The sequence below is a fragment of the Rhamphochromis sp. 'chilingali' genome (assembly GCF_963969265.1).
Source record: "Rhamphochromis sp. 'chilingali' genome assembly, chromosome: 6".
NCBI classification, from domain to species: domain Eukaryota; kingdom Metazoa; phylum Chordata; class Actinopteri; order Cichliformes; family Cichlidae; genus Rhamphochromis; species Rhamphochromis sp. 'chilingali'.
The window spans coordinates 31,058,003-31,074,837 of NC_137933.1; the positions used below are offsets into that span (position 1 = coordinate 31,058,003).

General features: G+C 40.7%; 1 protein-coding gene across 5 annotated transcripts in view; it reads right to left on the reverse strand.

The window, feature by feature from the left end:
• Positions 1-1,172: 1,172 nt before the first annotated feature.
• myo5aa (myosin VAa) overlaps positions 1,173-16,835 on the reverse strand; it is a 63,006-nt gene continuing 47,343 nt past the window's right edge. The window contains exons 29-42 of one of the 5 annotated variants that reach the window (XM_080884683.1): positions 14,830-14,927; positions 14,623-14,679; positions 10,845-10,925; positions 9,130-9,328; positions 8,437-8,502; positions 7,890-7,983; positions 7,645-7,794; positions 7,329-7,483; positions 7,085-7,174; positions 6,613-6,763; positions 5,773-6,055; positions 5,524-5,698; positions 5,352-5,432; positions 1,173-4,318 (exon numbers count right to left, since the gene is read on the reverse strand). In XM_080884683.1, the coding sequence (XP_080740809.1) occupies positions 4,166-4,318; positions 5,352-5,432; positions 5,524-5,698; positions 5,773-6,055; positions 6,613-6,763; positions 7,085-7,174; positions 7,329-7,483; positions 7,645-7,794; positions 7,890-7,983; positions 8,437-8,502; positions 9,130-9,328; positions 10,845-10,925; positions 14,623-14,679; positions 14,830-14,927 (1,833 nt within the window). In that variant the 3' untranslated portion in view covers positions 1,173-4,165. The remainder of the gene's footprint in view (positions 4,319-5,351; positions 5,433-5,523; positions 5,699-5,772; positions 6,056-6,612; positions 6,764-7,084; positions 7,175-7,328; positions 7,484-7,644; positions 7,795-7,889; positions 7,984-8,436; positions 8,503-9,129; positions 9,329-10,844; positions 10,926-14,622; positions 14,680-14,829; positions 14,928-16,835) is intronic. The other 4 variants (XM_080884684.1, XM_080884685.1, XM_080884687.1 and 1 more) reach the window with 4 other exon arrangements.

Below are 16,835 nucleotides of genomic sequence, written 5' to 3' on the forward strand. Positions count from 1 at the left end.
TTTTGGGAACCGATTTGCACCACGGGTCAGCTGACATCTGCAGTAAATTGTGTGTGATGATGTGATGCCATCATGTCGATATCAAACAAACTCTGAGGAACGTTTTCAGCAGCTTGTTGAAACGGTGCCACAGAGAATTAACACCAAGCCAAGTGGGTACTAGCGAGGTGTAACTAATGAAATCTGCTGTTCAGCAAAATATTGATTTGAGTTTAAGCATAATAAACATTTTTGTTCATCAAAAGCTCAGAAAGTACAGTACCCTCAACAGATTAAAGGCAATGACATCTAAATGAAATCAGGGAAACTGTGTGTAAACCTTCCAAATTTCAGGTTTTGTGCTTTACCTCAGAAATCAGACTGCTTCACCCCCCAAAAGAAAAAACAAAAATTCCACATCTTATTTTGTTTCATGATTACGTTTTCCTAAAACAACCCAAAACTCTCAAAAATAAGAAACACGGAAACCCAAACAGTGCGGAATTCTTTTATTTTACTTTTACAGATTTGACAATTTATTCCAAGTTTCTTAACAGTGAACACATTCACTAAGCACAGCTACCAGAAACTACAAACAGTCCAGTTTTTCCAAATGTACACATGGGATCGGAGAGGAAACATCTGGTACCGGCTTCAGCATGTTCACACCAGTACCTCAAGAGCTGGGGAGGGGATGTATCTCTTTTTAAGTTAGTTTTGAACATTTCTTTAAAACGGCACAATTTATGCTAGTGCTGATGAGAACAATGGTAATTTATAATGTCTGAGTCATATCATACAGCCGATTCTCTCTTTAGTATGGAAATGCAGAGTGAATGAATGACATATTTCTCCTGTTTGAGAGCCCAAGAGAAGCCCAGGGGAACAAGATGCTGCAGCAGCTCTGCTCAACTAAGAAAGTAACACGAACCACTGAATGAATGAAGATGCTTTTTGTTTTTACTCTGAAACTAGCTAATCCTTTGCAGTGTCCTCTGACTCTGAGCTTCATCTCTGACACCTGTGCCACACATCAACTTATAATGTTAACAAAGAGATGTTAGTCAGTCAGGACATTACCTAGAGGAAGGTCAACAGGCTGCACTTGTGTGAAAAGAACGGGGAAGTTTGATGGATTTCTTTTTACAGTCCATACCCATCTATCGTTTATCAGATTTCCTCTGCAGTGTTGAAAAAAAAGTTCATTTTGATGTCTGTGACACCAACTGCAGGACCGAATGACACGCAATCAAAATAAAAAACACATTTCTATTCATTTTACAGTGAAAGAAAAAAAAATACTGCACTGACAGAACAAAACAATGCCATAATGTTCGTTGATCATGTGTGTAAGTCATTCAGATAGCAAGTGATTCAGATAAGGCTTGGTCTACAATGTGCAGCTAAAAATCATGATACACTTCAACGTTTTTAAACATTCATATAATTGATTAACTCCTTCAGTAACCATCTTTCTTACGACTACAAGATATGTTCTCTTTGCACACAACATACACTAAACCAACTACAAATCCAACCAATATAACAAAAACATGGTCCCAGGAAAGTGCAACACAAAATAGCTTTACATAATTACTCCACTTAAAATTAGAGTTTGGCATTCGTACGTCACCTTGATAGTTTTTTCCCCCCCCTCTGAATGTAAATTTTACATCCTTGAAAAGGTTTGAAAAATTTAAATCAAAACTGCAGAATCCAGTTCATGTGTGTAAGGAGAAAATATTCCATCAAAGTGAAATGTGTTTTTTGAAAGGGTAAGGTCACCGCGCAAAATAAGGTTCACATCAAGGCGAGAGGCAGCTTAATACTAACGGTACAACAAGAAGTAAACTAGAAGTGCCAAAAGACGAGGCAGCGAACAAAGGAAAAGCTGTTTTCACACACAAACTCTGAATAATGGCTGGTGAATCGGGTCACTGCATCCTTTTACTTCTTTTCCACTGTGCCCAGTCTAAACTGGTTTTATACATTTTCTCAAAAAGCACTTGTGCCCAACCCCAACCAGTGATGTCAGTGAATATAGGAGGGGCTATCACAAGAAACTGACCAATGACTGGCCTGATTTCTTCACATGGAAATGACCCAAAATCTGCTGGTAACACTGCATAATAACGGTTTCTCACACCTGCTGAAATGTGAGCTTATTCTCGGAACTGTTTTCACATCAGCACTGGTTCCAGTACTGCTGCCCACGTAAGTGGGAAAAGGGGATTTTGTTTAGGTGAGGATGCCACCTGGGTAATGTAGGAGGTTGGACATGATACACCCATTTAGCTCCTTTTTTTAACGTGAGCTGGCAGGTTAAATATATTAAATATCTCATGCAACTCTTCTCACAAATCCAGCAGATGCATGTGTGAAAACTACTTCAATCCCAACATGGGCAGATTACCAGACACTCGTCCGACACTTCACCTGTGCCTGGGTTTCTCTTCTTTAAAATCAAAAGCATGCACTTGGATTTTGCCAAACCCATGCAGTTTAAGTGGGGGCAGCAGGAGTAGCAGTGCATGCAAGCAAACAATCTGAGCTGAAAGAACATGTGCACCAACAACAAAATGACAAAAAACAAAACTTCTTTGTCACCCTTAACCCAGCTGTGAAACTGAGAAGAGGAATAAATGAACACATTCTGTTTTTCTGGTAATAAAAGTCCACGTTGGGACATGCTGAGTGAAGGTGGACGGGTAGGAGATGTAAGAGGAGTCGAACAGAGCTGTGTTTGTGAGAGGATGCAGCAGAGGGAATGTAAAGCTCAACAGATTTTTGCAGCCTTTTGCATCTATTCTGCTCAGTAATACATGGCTTTAGATTATCTTAAGAAAATAACAATACTGAACAAAGTAAATAATCACACAATGACAACAGTAAAACATTTTTATGGCTCTGAGCCAGAAGACAAGAAAAAAAAAAACAGTAAGCAGAGTGTAAGGTTGGTACTCATACAGTATGTGTTCATGTCAGTGTTTCCTGTGACCCTCGGCTTTGGTCACAGCTGTAAACGGTGCAGACTGTCGCAGGTTAAACCCTTTGCAGAGTTTGAACCTTAAACCTTCTCAATCTGTCCTCGCCTATAAAACCTGTGCTACACTTCATCTGCCAGACATGCAGGCTAAACATGACAAAAAAAATATCTCAAGGTTTAAGACGCGACCTAACAAATAATTATCTGTGCCGGCACTCATTAAAGATACTACATATTTACCTGATATTGACATAATAGCCAAGGAAGCAACTAAAACTGTCTCTAAGAAGCTGTTTGCCGTGGGAAAGAGTGGTCCCATCCTTCACTTCGGACACATTCGCTGCAAGGGGGAAGCTTCTAATCTTAAAAAGGGATGTAGCTATAAGTGCAATAAATAAAATACAGGATATATATTATTCATATTTATATAGATATTTATTTATGTATAAATAATATAGTACAGATGATGAATTTTGTCTTGGCTTGACGTGTTCAGAGAATAAAACGTACAAAGTGAAATCTGCTCAGTGGTCACCTCAACACGGGGTGGAGAGAGCGCTGACTTTTTCACCTCATCATTCAGCTGCCCTCACACAGGAGCTCAGAATTTACCCAACATGAGGGCGGACTGCTAGACTGACAAATCATAACTTGTTTTGAGGCTTCAGCTCCACCTGGTGGGCCTGCTCTCGTGTATCGAGACAATAACAACAACAACAACAACAACTATCTTAACGATTACTGGAAACGCAGATGAAGGATCGATGGCGAGTCCTGGAGGCATTGATCTGGTCCTGTGGCTTCTCTAAGAGGCGGGCGTTTTGTACAAGCAGCGGATGATGCTCAGGGCTTACGGCCAGATTTAAACCAGCGGAAATAACCACATGTGTGCGTATCTGTGCGTTCGTGAAAGAGAGAAGGCGAGTGTGCGTCTGTACGTTCGGAGGATGAAAGTACTTTACAGATGTGACGTGTCTGCATTTTTCATGTATGTGCGTGCATGTCTGAGTTTAAACTAGAGAAACTGCTGAACCCTTTCACCCGTTTATTTAAACATGACTTCAAATCGTGTTAACGTGAGTGAAATTTGCGAGTGTTTGTGGTGTTTTAAATTTTTCGGGGAGACGGTGACTTGCAAATCCGACTGTGGCCACTAAGACAAATTCGCCGCAGGGCTCAGAGTGCTCTGGTGGGCTCGCATTAGACACGGGTGAGGAAGGCCAAGTTAAGCGAGCTGGGGATCTGGATGGTTTCCAGTGCGAGGCAAGAAGGGTTAAACGGGAAGGTGACGGGATAGATCATCTTCGTGTCCATCAACAGCTGGGGACTCTCACAGCGGTCCCGCAAGCGAGTCTGGAGAGAGAGATGATGGAAAAAGTTCATGTGCATTAAAAATAAAATAAAAAAAGGTATTAGACAGAAAATATATTAAGCCAGTCTGTTTGAAGACTCGACAAGTAAGAAAAGTTATCTTGGTGCAGAATCGATTGCATGAACTTTAGTTCGTAAATACCGATCAGTGCAGTGACTCAGATCTGAGAGGACCCTTGAGCTCAACATAGTGCCTATGGGAAGTGTCAGGGAACTGTACTTGTTATCAAATTTACAGCTCTCTTATTACAAGATAGCTACCACTAAAAAGTAACCTGTTACTTTAAAAATAAATTATATAAACACCGTCTTTGCAATTATCTATCCAGCTACTGTACATCGACTTTACTTCACTTCACAGTGAGTCGATCTTGGCAGCACCCCCTCCACCACATAAACAAGCGCATTCATTTCCATCAGAGCGACGGCTTTAGGCAAAGCCAAAGCTAGCAGTTGTGGTTTTGGAGCTGTAGCTACATATCATTCTCTTCCTCACCAGCATTGTTGCGAATGTAGTTTTAACTTGACGTTACTTCTGACATATTTCTCTCACATGACATATATTAGCACAAAGGAAACTGAATATAAAAGCCATCCCCATCCAATGCTGACCTTAACATGCACGCTGACACTGGATGCATTCATCTCTGCAGCTGTGTTGCTTGGCGTTTCAGTTACTCAAGCAGAACAGAAGTTTCTGTTTATCAGATGCCCAGAAACGCCAGAAAAATGCTGATGTTTTTCAAAGCAGCACACATTCATTGCCTTTACGGTACATGCACTAGTTAACAACAACAGGTGTCTCAAAGACCTCACAATATTAGTGACAAAACCCAAACAATCAGACAGTTTTCTACGAGTGACCGCTTTGAGGAAGAACTTCCTTTTAACAGGAAGATAACCCGGGCAGAGCCAGCCTCACTCAGCTGCAGCTTGCCTGGAACCAGAAAAAAAATGACCCCAAAACACTGAAGATAAAGCAGTATAGACTTGATTTAGCCAAAAAAGAAATTACCTGTATGGTTCGTATGAATGCGACTGACACTCTCTCCTCAAACTCGTTGACGGGGGTGTAGAGGTTCAGGACTTTTACGATCTGAAAGACATAAGACAGAAAAGTTAAAAACACAGAAAGAGAAAGGTTTTAGCTGAAGCTTTAGCTGATAATAATTTTAAAAATATTTTACCTGAGCAGTGGTGAGAGCGTGGCACATGGAGCAGATGGCCTCTGCATCCTCGTCAGTCTTCTTCTTCACCTGCAGCAGCTGAGCGGCCTGGATCAGAGGCTCCAGCGTCTCTTTGGCTCCGCAGGTCATCAGACCTTTGTCTCTGAGCCACTCCTCCAGCTGACTCACATTGTACCTGCAAACACGCATGATGAGATCACGCATCCGGCCTCACTCTGGAGATCTTCTCTGAGCAGCGACACCTCATACCTGATCTGCATGCCTTTGCTCCAGGAGCACATGTCTTTGCGTAGCAGCAGGTTGTTGAGTGTGACAGCGCCGATGATGTAAAACTGCTGCTTCACCACCTGCTTGATGAGCTCAGGGTCGGTGCCGTGCTGGCACATGGTGGAGTGGAAGGCGCTGAGCTGACGCAGGATGGAGTCCAGGGTGTAGGTGCCCTCGTCGGCAATGCTTGACGTCCGTTTACGCAGACCCGTGGGCTTAACTCCCGACACGCCCTGAATGGTCTCGTGCTCCAACATGCCAGAGACTGAGGAAACACACGCACACAGGAGGTGTATAAGTACATGTGCTCTACCCGCTTGTTAAATGATGACCAACCGACCCTGATTATAAGTTCAACCCTCTCAGCATGTACTTACTTCTTTTGCATCGAGTCTTGTGAAAACTATATGTCAGCCCAACTACATCTCTGTAGCTAGCTGTGGGTGCCTGAACATTTTATGGCAACTTCCTAACTTCACCAACCATCTAAAATCTTACTATTTTTAAATCCTCGTCTATAATTACATTTATAGCAGTAAAATTATAGTATCACATGGATTTATTTCAGAAATTCCTCAGCTAGAATTTAGCATTTTTTCTTTATTTTGATAGCTTACAGTTATGGCTAACTCCTAACTGCACCTCGTAAATCCTCTTTTTCATGGATGCGCAACTGTAACATCAGTAAGAGCAGATACAGTGAGTACTTTGGACCATATTGAACTGTCAAAGGTGTCTTAAAGCTTGTTTGCATAAAAGAACCAAAGGAGCAGGAAATTACTTATCAAGTGACACACACACATCACATGTACAGGGACAAACCTATCATGGGCTGGAGGATGTTCTCCATGCATTTGATCAGCTGCTGGTAGATCTGGATGGCCAGGTCGCTGATCACTTGTCTGTACTCTGCGAGGTCGAAGTTGGACAGACAGTGCTCGTTCTGCCTCGACGTGTTGTGTTTCATGAATTGCTGAGACAAGCACAGAAAACAATGTGTCAGAGAAGGTGAACGATGTCAATATTAATCCACGACACAGTCGGTCAATACAAAAAACAAACAAACAATCAAAACAACAGCTTGTTACGTCAAGCTTTATATTTTTTGTCCTTTTGGTCATTTTTAACAGATTAGTATATAAAGGACTGTAACAGCAAGATAATAAAAGAGATTCCTTCTTTCCCGAATATCTAAATACAGTGATACCAGATGTCTTATTGAACTGACTAGAAAAACCTTGTATGTACTGGAATGGGACATTTTCTGTGTTTTGTGTATTGTTGTTGGCCTCACTTCGTCTCCGCTGTACTGTTTCAAACAGTGCAGGAAGCGGCAGGTGTTGGCCAGCCAGAAAGAGACGGTCTCAAAATCATCTCCTCGTTTCTGATGAAGAAGAAAACATCAGCAGAAGTTTGTGTTCACTGCAGAACCTTTTTTAGTTATCTAACGCAAAAAAACATCCAAAAATGTAATTTAAGAACAAAGGAGCTGGAAACGCAAAATGTGAACTTCATTCAAATATTAAAAGCATACGTACCTTTAAGATCTTTTTAATGCTGTTGATGGTTGACGTGAGCAGAGTGCGGACCTTCTGGTCATCGTTGACGTAGTCTGCATGTCTCAGACACATGAACAGGATGTAGGCTGGCAGACCTGGGATCAGATTCACTGCTACACCACGAGGTTTTAGTTCTGGAGAGATGGAGGAGGGGTGAGTTTATTTGTAGATTTTATTTTGTGCAAACCGTGAATTGAGGCTTCAGTTTCCAGGGAGTTTCAGTAATTTCAGGACTCCTTTCCATCTACTTTAATGCTTTAGATAGTGGACTATATCATTAATTCTAAATTCTTACCCAGGATGAGGTTCTTAACCAGTTTCATTTCATCCTCCTTCTTGTACTCTAGCATTCCCTGGAAGTCTTTCTCCCTGCGAGGAATGTTGACAGGGTGGATGGGCTCATCCACCATCTGTCCCGGAGAAGTCTGGCCTTCGGTTTGACCGGCTGGAAGAAGCATGGCATGTGACAGTCAGCTGACATGTGGTGGAAACGAGCATATATGAATAGAGATTTTCAGGCTTCGGTTTTTCTCGCTTTACCTCCCATCTCTCCAATCCTCTTGGAGTAAACTTTCAGCTGCTTCTTGAGCTTTCGGATTGTTCTGTCCTGCTTCTCTAGCTGCTCCATTAGATCCTAAAAACACAGCGAGGGACACAGAGGAGAGAACAGTGAGGACTAACAGACAGCATCATCAGACACAGACCGCTTTGCAATGTCGCCCTCCAGTGGCTACAAGGAGGAATCCTACTCTTCTGTTAGTGGCTTTGCAGTGGACATCAGCTCAAACACGGAAATCAAAAGGTTAGAAGATGAAGAGAAAAGAATTTAAAAACTTCCTTGGTGTGATTTATAAATCAACATTAGTGCTGCCGTACTGGTTTTTGTTTTGGGGGTTTTTTCAGAGGAAGATTGCAGGATTTTTTGGCTGTTAGGAAAAAGAAGAAGGCGCAGTGCTGCTCCGCTGTGAGTTACAAGACACTGTTGCAGAGAATTAGAGCGACACCCTGCAGCATTTCATTCAGAACAATCTCAGTTAGTCAGAAACGTGCAAACACGCAGGCAAACACACACGCGGTCTCTACATACAACCATCCGCCGTAAAATGACGACTCGAGCCTCTCGGGATGCCGTGGGGTCGTCTGCCATGAGTTCCTGTCAGGTGACACCATCCACACAAATGAGCGTGTGGGACGCAGCTCTGTAGCGGCTGGTTTAGTTTGTGTATGTATGGCCATGAAAGTGACTCAAATCACACAGTCGAAATGCTGTTATTCACATTTCTACCACTGGAAGAGTTTTTAGCCGTGGTCTTATTATTAGTGATGTAACGTATTAGTCAAATGAGCTGTGGCCATCTTTACGGATAGTGTAATATCCACACTGTTGACCGTCCCCCAAAGTCTTCGTAGTCCCAGTTTTCTCAAACCGTGGGGTGGAATGATTATTTCAGAAGCGTTGGTTGGGGGTGTGACCTTTTCTCAGTGGTGTGTGGTAATGTATTTACAGCAAATTAAAATTATTCTGTGGGTTTTTGGCCTGTTAATAATAAATAATGTGATTGCAGATTTAATATGAGTGTAAGATATACAAATTGTCTGTAGCTGTCAGTAGTTATATGGATATATATCAAGAAAAGTTTGTGTATACACACACCTAAAATCCATTCTTAGGTGTGTGTATAAGTGTGTTGTTTTTATTTTTATCATTTAAAAATTATGCTGAATTTGTGAGACAAAGTTTAGCTCCTCCCCGTATCTATGTGTGGAAGCTGCAGCGTACCAGGTTCTCGTTGGTGAGCCGGGTGATCTCGTGTTGCAGACTGGCTTCGATTCTGGCCTCTGGAGGCAGCTGCAGATTCTGGGCTAAGAGCTGCTGCTGCCGGTTGTTCTCCTCCTTGACGTTCTGCAGCTCGCTGCGCAACGACTCCACCTCATTATCATAAGTCCTCCGCTGAGTCTGCAGCTGGTGCTCCAGTAGCCTGAGAGAGGTAAGAGAGAAAGAGACAGAAATCAGCATCATACTGTGAGGGGGAGAAAGGCAGTGAGACGTCCAGTGCAGAAGGGAAAGAGAAGCTGTAGTTTCCACCAGAAAGTGGTGATTGAGGACAGCAGCAGCATGCTGTGCAGACACTACCAGCAGCCCAGAGTCCGGCCTTTCTGAACAACGCTCATTCATTCTCCTCCTCTCTTCAGAGTAAAAGTTTCTCTGAGGAAAACTGAACCGAGCCAAATCAGTACTCAGAGATCAGGCTCAGGAACGGAGCAGGTAGAGCTGACAGAGGTTCAGTTTTCATTCAACAACCAACATGCAGTATTTCTATCTTTTTATGAAAACTACAGTAGCAGTTAGTACAACAGGAGCACTTCATACGCTTTATTAAAAAAGAACTTTGACTGCCTTTCTTGGTGGATAGACATTGTTTTTCTGTTTTTCCATCAATTTCTCTGATGCAATCCTTTCTTGCTGATGCCTTTTAGGGATCAGTCATTTTATGTACTATAGTTTATACAATGACTTCTATTCTTTTACTAGTTTTTATGATCCAATTGTTTTTCTGCATGCATAAATCATTTTATAATACATCTGTACGAAGATGATTAGCAGATATTTCTTCTTGAGAGTTTGTCCAACCAGTCTACATGTGTTGACTGGTTGGAGAAGACATTCGCCCACATTCCTCGAGGTGTCCTGTGCTTTGGGAATATGGGGCTATCGGCTGTGGTGGGGATTGAACTCGTGTGCAGCCGCCTGTTTGTCACTGATCCTAAACCGTTTTTAAGGTTATAGTAGTCTGGGTTTTATTTCTAAAACTTGTTAAAATATTCCTCTGGATGTGTTTGAACTCTTTATTATGTATTTAAAGTACTGCACGCACACACATCACAGTGCAACCCCCTCAGAGAAAAATAACTGCTCCATGACACTACCAGACCTCTCAAGATTTAAAGGCAAACACTGTAAAAAATAAAAAGCATGCAGAAAGTGATTAACCTCAGTCAATGTCTGTGAACAACACTTAAGAGTTTTTTCACAGCTTTTTAACGATAGTAAGCAGTTATTGAGGAAACACTTGAGTGGATAAAAATTTCAGCCCATCTAACTTCACAAGCCGAAGGCATCACAGCATAAAAGGAAGAAAAATTCCAAGGTCAACTGACATTTAACAAGCTTTCATAGCTGCATAAAACATGGTTAGTACAGTACGAAGACACATCCTGCTTCACTGTCAGAAATAAATCTAGAAACTCAAACCAAAGCTTTGCATCAGTGACTGTACATTACACAACACCTAAAGAAAGTTTTACATTATAGCACCCTGCGAAGTGTGTGGCAGAAACAATAAGGAAGACAAATAATCAGAAGGCAGTCAAAATAAACAGACTGATGTGAGAGAAATGAAGTGTGAGAGAGAAACGTGAGCGAAGAAAACCAACGGGTCACATCCTTTCCCGTGAAAAAAGGCAAACGTGTCATGCTCAAAAACACTGTTAAACCTGATGGTCTCCTTCAAGCCCTGATTAACCAGCCACAGCTCTCCGTCCTCATTCAGCTTACGTAAGTCTGGAGCAGCAGATCTGACCGACACACAACACAAAGCAACATGAACATTACAATGGCACAAAGAAACGTGATCGGGTGAGCGGGACCACATGAGCAAGAATATTTATCTGAGGTGTGATAACATCCTGCATCTGGTCTTCAACACAAAATAACAATAATACTAATTTGTGTGATGTCATAAAGTTAAAGGAAGAAAACCTGTAAAACCTGATGTACTGATGATGTGTGAAGTCCTATTTCTGACTCAATGCATTTCAGTAATACATTAAAGTGCACCTATTCCGCTCGTTTCTAACCCCTTCTGTCTTTTACAACAGCTGCATCAATCTTGCCGCCTCATTAACAAGGTTAGAACAGCAGGTGGCGCTTCTCTGCCTGAAATGACCAAATTAGAGATAACTACTTTCACAGGGATCACAAAGAGTAAAAAAGACAAAGGAACATCTGGAACAGAGCCTTTAGTGTCAAACCTGAGATTATGGTTGACAGAGATGAGATGGACATATGCAGACCTCATTACTGTAACAGTATGTGCACAACAGAAAATAAAGAAAAAGTCCACTTTAATCATTTATTCAACCACTGCAGGTAACAGTGGTATAAATCTACTGATGTGAATTAGCAGTATTTTATATGTGTGTGAGTGAATGAGTTTGTTCTTGCATTTACTGAGTGATCCAGTGACCGAACTTTGTAGTCAGTGGGAACAGAAAAGGTCAAGAAATGGGACATAAACAGAGGGATGAATGCAGCGATACAAAGTTGAACTTTTAGGGAAGCTCTACTGTAAAACAACATTGTCGCTGTAGATATTTATAATCTGATCTCATTGATCTTATCAGCTGTCAAACATTTGGCCTCATTCAATAAAATGTGCACGTGTTACTGTGCACAGTAATGTTTAAACTTGCAAGATTACTTTCAAATTTAGCTCCCGCCGCCTCCGTGTGCAAATCCAAATCATTCTATATTGAATGGCATGTGGCTGTTTTTTGCCGTCTAGAAACTGTCATACTCCGTTTCTCTATGAAGTCGAGAGTGAAAAGGGAAGCACGGTTGCTAAAAAAACAAAACAAAAAAGTAAAGGGAGTGAGAGCTTTGAGGTAGAAGCCAGAGAAGGCACACTTTTCTGAAGTGTTTCCTTAGGAGCGAAAAGCTTGGACTGCAATAGCCGAGGCAGTAAATATTGTGTCTCCAGAGACTTGGAGCGAAAGGTGACACGGGCAAAAGTTTCGACATCAGAGCTGCGGTGAAAACTTGGAAACAGACCAGAAGAAAAAGGAGGCAACGGTGAAGGACGAGCACCACCTGATCCATCACCCAAAGCCATTTATTATGCCGAAGTAGCATTTAGTAAAGAGGCGATGTTAACTGTCAATTAGGATGATCTCTATTAAATTAATTGTGCCAAATATGCTTGGATTATTTATTTTTTAATAAAGCCACCTTAATATGCTACGCTTTCGGCAAAAATGTGTGAGACAGAAAGGCCCTCATGATAGTCTGAAGCTGCTGTAAACCAGCTTTCAGGAAAAAAAAATATGGATGAATTTGGGATTTCTGCACGAAACGTTTGAAATGTTCACGCGCAGATTTGTGAATGAGGCCTAATGTCTGCACTGTTCTGAAGCCAGTAAAATTATTATGAGGAAAAGTAAATTGACTTAACATTTTAAAATACAGAGATTGTAACATTTTACCCTTTTCCATTTTAGTTGTGCACACAGACTGTATATAAAAGATGGAAGCCCTGCTGTGACGTGTTTTGGACTTTACTATCTTCGTGTTTTGAAATTGGATGAGCAGGGGTCAAATCTAATTAACCCTTTAAAGCCTGAACCATTAAATAATAATTACCAGAAAATTTACATTTTTTGAAAATGGAAAATTCTGTGTTGAACTTTGTGACAAAATTTTTAAAAAGATTATAAATTAAATATTAATTTGCAAACATGAGCTTTAATTTTTGTCATATTTGCTACATCAGGTATTTTTTTCGTGCAATGTATTGTGTAAATTAATTTGTTTTTTTGGAGAGTGGAGTGGGGAAATCACAGTGATACAACATGTGCAGCATATGAGGTCTGAATAATAATAAGACTTGAATCAAGTGTTGAGACAAAAAACCCCAAAAACATCAGAAGGGTGCTCATGTGGCCATTTTCCAATAGATTTCTCTCTACAGTAACTTTTTTGCAATCAGCAGTCAAATGTTTGCAAACCTCTTCTGCATCTCCTTCCTTGCTGCCTCCCTCCTTTATATACAGTCTGTGGTTGTGTGTAAATGCACGCTTCCTTACAAGTACGCTGTGCATCGCTGTTTTAGCGTAATAATGAAAACAATTAAAACATAAATGAATCATTTCATGCACCATTCATGCCAAACTCCTTCTATAAAGCTGAGGCTGAAGCTCTACATCGGGATCTAAACTGTGGCACGGTTAGTCACTTTGGGCGTAAAAGTCAAACCGAAACTCAAAGCCATCTCCCTCGCTGCTCAGATACTTTCATGCTGTTAAGTGAAGCAGGTCCTGCAGTAACTACAGCACCGTGAATACAGAGATAAAGTCACAACAACTGTAGAGCCACTAAAGTTACAGAACTCTTGACCCATGCAAACCATTTTCTCACTTCCCTCATGAGCCACATAGATATTCTTGATGTCAGTAAGTACAGCTACATATACACAACGTCCTCTTTCTGTTAGGCCAAAACAGAATCTAATACTTTATTTTGCAGCGTGTTCTCACTCCTGCACGTCAAATATGCCGTTTTTGCCGTCTGTCCACCATTATGTACAAGAAGTTACAAAGACCTGCTTTAGGAAGCTGAAGGGTTAATCATCCAGAAAATGTCTTCACGTCCTACTTCACTTTTTAAAACCTTTTTTCACTTTCTTTTTTTAAACGTTAGAAGTCAGTCATATGCATATAGTATTAAAGACAGAAAATTAGGGGACTAGATTAGTTTATCCTAATAAAGTTCTTTCATCCTAAACATAGTTCATCGTAATGAAAATGTCTTCATGAGCTTTAGTTGTTTATTTATTACTCTAAAGGGCAGACAGATGCAGCAGTATTATATTTTTCAAACAAGTTCAAAACAAAAAAAATCAATATAAAATTAACATCCATCCATTTTTTTTTTCAGTATTTTCAAAATGTTTTGAGTCTCAGAAGGAAGTTCAAATGTTCAATTTCACACATTTTTTTGGAACTATTTTTAATAATTCAATTATTTCTGTAACATTTTTCTATCCGTCATATTTTTCAAATCCAATCGGCACACTTCACAAATAAATAACACTGAACCTAATCAGTCAGCTAGTTTCCAATCAGTAAGACGAAATTACAGATCAGGCCCACAATATACCAAAATGATGTGAACTTTTCTTTTCTCCTTCATCTTTCCCTTTCAGTTTTACTGGAAGATTTGGTTTAGACACTGAACACATTAGTTTTAGGAAAAACTAACGATGAGTTGGGTAAGACACGCCGGCGGCATTATTTGACGCTGTGATAATGAAAATAGGCGCGTTATTCATCATGCTTTTAGGGCCAAAAAAATGTTACGCTCTGCTGCTCAAGCTTTCATCAGCACTACAGACTGAAATCAGCTGCAGTAACATGTCATTTATAACCCAGTATTTCAGCGACAGTGTGGCCATGCATGCTCTGCTCCACGATGCATCGGCCACGTCTCATCGGTTACCTCAGCCTACTCAGGAGATCACTGACTTCCAGCTGCTGACGCATGAACCTAGGAGATCTGACAGGACAAACAGGGATTCACACACACAGCGCTCACACATACACGGTATCATAATGGCACTAGAGCATACAAAGGTTGATGTGAGCCAGTGGAGGACAATGAGTAAAGACATGGAGGTGAGGAAGAGAAGTGGCTGTAAGAAAGTACCTGTTGGTGTCTTTGAGGCCTACGTAAGCTTGCTTGACTTCGTCGTCCTTCAGTTTGGACACGTCATCTTTATACACTGAAGGCTCCGTCATGGTCTCCTGGAAATAAGCAAAGAGACAATAGAGAAACAATACTTGTCACTTGTGATCAAAAGTTTTGATGTTTTTTGGGATACATGACTAAGAACCATTCACCTAATGAGACACTGGTAGCCAGAATATATGTATATCTGATACATATAATATTTGCATCTACAGTACTGCGGTTATCGCCTTTTTTTTTTTTTTTAAACCATCTGAAACAACCTTCAATCAATTTTGTTCAAGTATTCATGACTAGGGATGGGTATCGAAACCCGGTTCTTGTTGAGAACCGGTTCCCACTGTTTCAATTCCTTGGAATCGTTTGCCATTTTTGCAAACGATTCCCTTATCGATTCCAGTCGCCCCGAATGACGTCACCACGTTGCGGAGCGTCATTTACCTGGCAGGGAACACGGCGCCTAAGCGGTTCACATGCTCAAAAGTTTGGTTATACTTTACGAGAACAGATGACAACAGGGCAACTTGCAATACTTGCAAAGTAGATATTTAATTTAAGGGAGGAAACACTACGAATATGCAAAAGCATTTGCTCACAAAACACGCGATGACCTTAAATGAATGTCGTGTTTTTAAATCCGCTCCGGACTCGTGAATCTCAACCCAGCAGCAGCGGTAACGTTTGCACGTCCTCTCCCGTTAATGCGGCAGGTAAATAATCAACTAACAGTGCATATTATGTTAGCGCGATCTGCCTTATTACAAAACCTGCCATTACTGTGCATTTAGGTGACCATGATGAGAGAGACAGACAGAGTCTGGCTGCCTCAGATGCTGGCAGTTCTCACTGCAGTCTACCGGTAGCGTCTCCTTTCAGGCCAGGATAGACGAATGTCACCGAGCAGTGACTCAGTTTGTGGTAAAAGGCTGCCACAGCAGATGCCCTCGATTTCACTTTGGTAAGTGAATGTGTTTAATTGTAGGCAGGGACATTACTGGATATTCTTGTGTAATTGCTACAGAATAATTTATGTTACACTTTGTTATTGCTACAGGAGAATATTTATTTTATTATTTTACATTTACAATTTTTTTTCCTGGGGACCCTGTGACACTCCATTGAAGAGCCGTAGGCTGGATCTCTTAAGATGTCACTGTTGGGTTTGTAAGGCCATGTTACTCCTAAATTTCTACCTTGTTCAAAGAGAAGATATAAAACAAAGTTCTAAGCTAATCGACCTTAGTGTTCTCCTTTTTTAAAAATAAGAATCGATAAGAGAATCGAATCGTTAAACAGAATCGAAAATGGAATCGGAATCGTGAAAATCTTATCAATACCCATCCCTATTCATGACAAACTCATATTATTCAAAAACCACAATTTCAACTTGCAGGGAGCTTTCATACTGAAGTACAACACACACACACACACACACACACACACACACACACACACACACACACACACACACACACACACACACACAAAGACAAAGGACAAGACAAATGTACAATACACAGGTGAAGACAGTGTCTGATTATAAATATGACTATTATGTCTTGACTCTTTAATTTTACTTCTTTTAATTATCTGTTCTTTTCCTTTCTCTTAATTTTGTAAATAAATACTGCTTGGTGTCAGATGAGCCCCAGTCTCCTCATAAATCTGAACTTGATCTGACATTAAAGTGATTTAGATCTGTTTACACCTCATTATGTTGTATTGAACAGTTAGAGTTAAGGGCGGCTTAAACTCTGAATTCATATTAACATTTAAAAGCAGAACCTCTATGCTTCAGTCAGATATCCATGCTATTCAGGTAAATATTTATATATTATATAACGCTCCACTAATTCTACACATGTAATTGTAGCCAAATATGAAATTTTAAAATCTATTACTTATGTCTTCTTAAACTATTACTTTTTAGCACATCTATACTGATCACAGATTCACTGGCCACA